Source organism: Nicotiana attenuata, unplaced genomic scaffold (assembly GCF_001879085.1).
Source record: "Nicotiana attenuata strain UT unplaced genomic scaffold, NIATTr2, whole genome shotgun sequence".
NCBI lineage: Eukaryota > Viridiplantae > Streptophyta > Magnoliopsida > Solanales > Solanaceae > Nicotiana > Nicotiana attenuata.
The window spans coordinates 1,681-5,956 of NW_017683217.1; the positions used below are offsets into that span (position 1 = coordinate 1,681).

Below are 4,276 nucleotides of genomic sequence, written 5' to 3' on the forward strand. Positions count from 1 at the left end.
TTCTACATAACAATCGAAAAAATTAAAATTGGACAACAAAATTGGGCTGAAAAAAGTAATAAATACTCTCTGGTACAATAAAGAAAGGTTAATAATCTGAGCACCGAAGTTATCCACCAAGCATCTTTTTGTCCATATTTATATGATTTTCTTAAAAAAAAATCATTGAGATAGTGTACACGCGCAACGCGCGTATCATAAGACTAGTTATAATATTTTTAAGAAGTTCGATAATATTCTTGTTTAAATAATTCATTCTCGCTCTAGAAAATTAGAAAATGAATAAACAGGAGAAAGTTCCACATCAGAAGCTATAAATGATGTAAGTTTCCTTTTTTAAGTTAATAATGTATATTTCATGTATTTCGTCTGTGTAAGAGCTAACTCGCCTATTTTATAACCTTTAGCATCTTCTTGATGCCTTTTTTAATGAAACTTCTTCCTTCATTAAAAAAAATAGTACGTTTCATATTCTAAAATTCATAAGCCACTTCATCTGCTGCTTCTTGCCTCTTAAGTGGGAGTCAGTAATGTCAAAGGCAAAAAAACCTAGAAAAGAGTCAAGATCTTCTAGAGTTTAACTTTTAAGTACAAAGATCAAGTGAAGTGTGGGCTTGAGAAAGATGCCAGTGAAGGGAAAAAAAGTGTACTGCAAGAAAAATAGTTATAGATACAAATAATAATCATTTGGATGAAAAGCAATTGATTTTTTTTGATGAACGTGAAACTCTTTTACAAAAATATCACATTTTAACATCACTTATTTCACTTAGATATCAAGTTTGATATCTAAGTGAGAAAAGTGATGTTAAAATCATGTTAGATAAGATAAAAACCCATTTTAAATTTCTGATGCAGTTCTAAGTTTCTAATGACTAATTTGCTTGTACCAAAATTGTGATACCAATTTGTGATATACTAGTGATACATTGTGTCAATACCAAGAAATCCAGGAGACCCAATGTAGCTGGTAATTTTGGACTCACTTGGTGTTTGACTAGGATAGTATCTTATGACTTAAAAAAAGAAAAGAAACAAACTGAAATTCCCTCAGTCTTTACTCACAAGTACAACTCCCTCAAACCATAAGTACTTGTTTTTCTTTTCTCTTTGGGATCTCTACCATCCATTTTCTTTGAAAGTAATTTCTTGATTCATTTTGCATGCCAAAAGAGGTTTTAACGGATAAATATATCATTGTTCTCAGTAGACCTTTAACCTCTACTTTGTTCTTCTGCAATACAAAAGTCAAACTCTAGTCACAATAATTCCCTACAGATATTAAACAACTCTTATCTTGAACTCTTCTGTTAATAAGTCTCACAAGTCAAAAAGGGACAAACTAATTGAAATACAGGAGTATCCCTGAAGGAGGAAGAAAGGATCATAGTGTTATAGAGTTGATGCAAACTAAAAGAAATCATCTTTTTTGTCCTTTCATAGAAAAATCTGCAACAAGACAAGATAGAGCTCATACTTGTTATGAAACCATCCTCAATCCCATAGATAGAAGATTATCTTATCCTCTCTTGAAAAGTTCAAAGGAGCTTACCTATATGATTAATCAAAAATGAGATGGGGAGGGGTGTTTTTGGGAGCTTACCTATATGGAATATGCTGATGAGTGGTGGAGTCCCTATACTTCTTGGCCAGCCCAAAATCAATTACATAGACCTATATGTAACCAATGGTAGTAATGAATCAATAATTTCCTAGGTGGATGTATAGCAACCAATAGCTTTGATCCCAATACCTGATTTGCACGTCTTCCTAATCCCATCAAGAAGTTGTCTGGTTTTATATCTCGATGAAGAAAAGATTTGGCGTGTACAAATTCAACTCGATTTATCTGACAATTGAGCACGATGAAAACAGGTTTATAGATAGTTAACGAAATAAATAACAAGTGCAAAACTTCACACCTACCATCTGGTCTGCAAGCATAAGAACAGTCTTTAAGGACAGTTTCCTACTGCAGAAATTGAAGAGATCTTCAAGACTAGGTCCCAGTAAATCCATCACAAGGACATTATAATCTCCTTCGACTCCAAACCATTTTAAATTGGGAATTCCAGCTATCAATGTCAAAAAAAATCCAACTTATAAGGACAAGGTATAAACGTCGTGTAAAAGAAGCAATAGTAACCAACAGGAGAATGAGAAATTACTTCCTCCTTGCAGTATTTTATACAACTTTGATTCATATAATAGTTGAGGATGCTTTGTCTTCACATTTTCCTGAGTAATAGAAACAGCAAAAGTAGTTTAATCGCAATGACAAAAATGTTCCACCAATCTTCGAATATAAATAGGATTTCTAGTGTTCTACAAGCTAATAACTATTTCAATATCATGTTAGGTTACTTAGATCCTTTCATTTGTTTCAGCTACTAAAAACCAGGGGGTAAAAGAGCTGGCTGGGAATATCCATTTACTGTTGCTGGTGTAAATATCATATTCAAGATTATGCAGCTTCTAGATCTAAATGCAAGTGAGGAAAAAACTAAAGTATTTCATACTAATAAATAATGAGAAATACTCCAACTTTTAACTAATAGCAGCTCAAATTCCTTATTAAGCAATCAGGAAGCTACAAAATACAGAATTATACTAAAAGGTACGTGCTGAATGTTAAAAATTTGGAAAAAAGCAAATGAAAATTCAATATTTACCAGCTTAACTCCAACCTCTTCATTAGTCTGAACATTAGTCCCTGAAAATGACAAAATTATAATTTTCCACAAATGAAAAACAAAACAAAAAAATTAATTACAAAGAGCAAAATTGAAGAATGTGTATACCGAGGTAGATCTCACCAAAGGAGCCGCTACCGATTTTCCGGCCCAAACGAAACTTATTACCAACACGAGGCTCCATTAATTAGAGGCTCGATGATTAATTAGGAAAATAATTAAAGGATACAACCCAATTATAAATAGAAAACTTTCAATCCACAAAAATGGATCCAAAGAAGAAAAAAGATATTATTAGGTTTATCTTATGAAAGAAATGAATGGATATAATATGATTTAATATTTGCAGATTTCAGCTTTTTGTCTTGTTGTTCCCTCGGAGGTCATGGCATTGGAGCAGCAGAAGAATCATCTTTTAATCTTTTCCATTACTGCTTCAGCTTTGCTTTTGATCCAATTTGAATTCATCTCTCTCTCTCTCTCTCTCTCTCTCTCTCTCTCTCTATTCTTCTTCTTCCTACTGCATTTTACGTTTTCCCTTTTTTTTTCGCGGTATTGAAATTAAGACCCAACTCCGTTATTCCATTTTTAACCTGACTTTTGTCAATTAATTTTGCCTTAATATATAATTTACAGTTTATAATTGAAAAGTAGCTACGTTCAAAAATGAAAGGAAAAATTTCAGCATATTGTGTTGGAGTTCGAAATTTTTACATATAAGATTCTAGTGTAATATGCTGAAATTTTATGATGCATTGGAGTTCTAACATAAATATGCTAGGAGTTTTGTCACGATCCAAATTTCTCACCGTCGGGACCGTGATGACGCCTAACATTGTACTCGCTAGGCAAGCCAACGTTACAGAATATTTCACCTTTTTCCTTTATATTTTAACAATAGAAACTTAACAAAAGTAAATCAGCAAAAAATAATTGCGGAAGAACACAGTTTAAATGATTATCTTTATACTAATAACAAAACCGTAATAAATTCCACCCATAATGGTGTGTCACAACTCACGGACAGTCTCGAATACTACAAATGATGATATGAACAAAAAAGTTTACATCTGTCTCGGAAGTAGATAAAACATATAAATGAAAATAGGATAGAAGGGACGCCAGGGCCTGCGGACGCCTGCGGGACTACCTTGGGTCTCCGGGAAGCAGAGATAGCAACCAAACTCACGATCAGCCACTAGCTCCAAAATCTGCACAAAAAGTGCAGAGTGTAGTATCAGTACAACTGACCCCATGTACTGGTAAGTGCCGAGCCTAACCTCGACTAAGTAGTGACGAGACTACGGCGGGGCATACAACATATACAACCTGCAACAGTTTATACTAAACATAAAGGAAATACAGAATGTAATAAAGCAATAAGTGGCATTAAATAAATTCGGAACCCAGTTGTTTCTACTATATTCATCTATAACAATCCTTAAGGGTGTTTCAACATCACAGTAATGGATCTCAACAGATATGAATACATAACAACAACTGATGTGGCGCGCATCCCGATCCCATTATATAAACAAAAAAACAGTAATCAATATTCACCCTTATTCCTCCTTGTTGCGGCG

At 33.6% G+C, this 4,276-nt stretch overlaps 1 protein-coding gene across 2 annotated transcripts; it reads right to left on the reverse strand.

The window, feature by feature from the left end:
- Positions 1 to 887: 887 nt before the first annotated feature.
- LOC109222051 (casein kinase 1-like protein 1) lies at positions 888 to 3,221 on the reverse strand. Of its 2 annotated transcripts, none has more exons than XM_019386461.1 (7): positions 2,802 to 3,221; positions 2,673 to 2,713; positions 2,169 to 2,238; positions 1,927 to 2,075; positions 1,754 to 1,849; positions 1,604 to 1,674; positions 888 to 1,449 (listed from the first exon to the last, which is right to left on the reverse strand). In XM_019386461.1, the coding sequence occupies exons 1-7, from the start codon at positions 2,875 to 2,877 to the stop codon at positions 1,311 to 1,313; spliced, it is 642 nt and encodes a 213-aa protein (XP_019242006.1). In that variant the 5' UTR covers positions 2,878 to 3,221; the 3' UTR covers positions 888 to 1,310. The 2 variants fall into 2 exon arrangements, with proteins under 2 accessions (XP_019242006.1, XP_019242007.1); XM_019386462.1 differs by having other exon boundaries at positions 888 to 1,234; positions 2,802 to 3,220.
- Between the last annotated feature and the right edge of the window lie 1,055 nt (positions 3,222 to 4,276).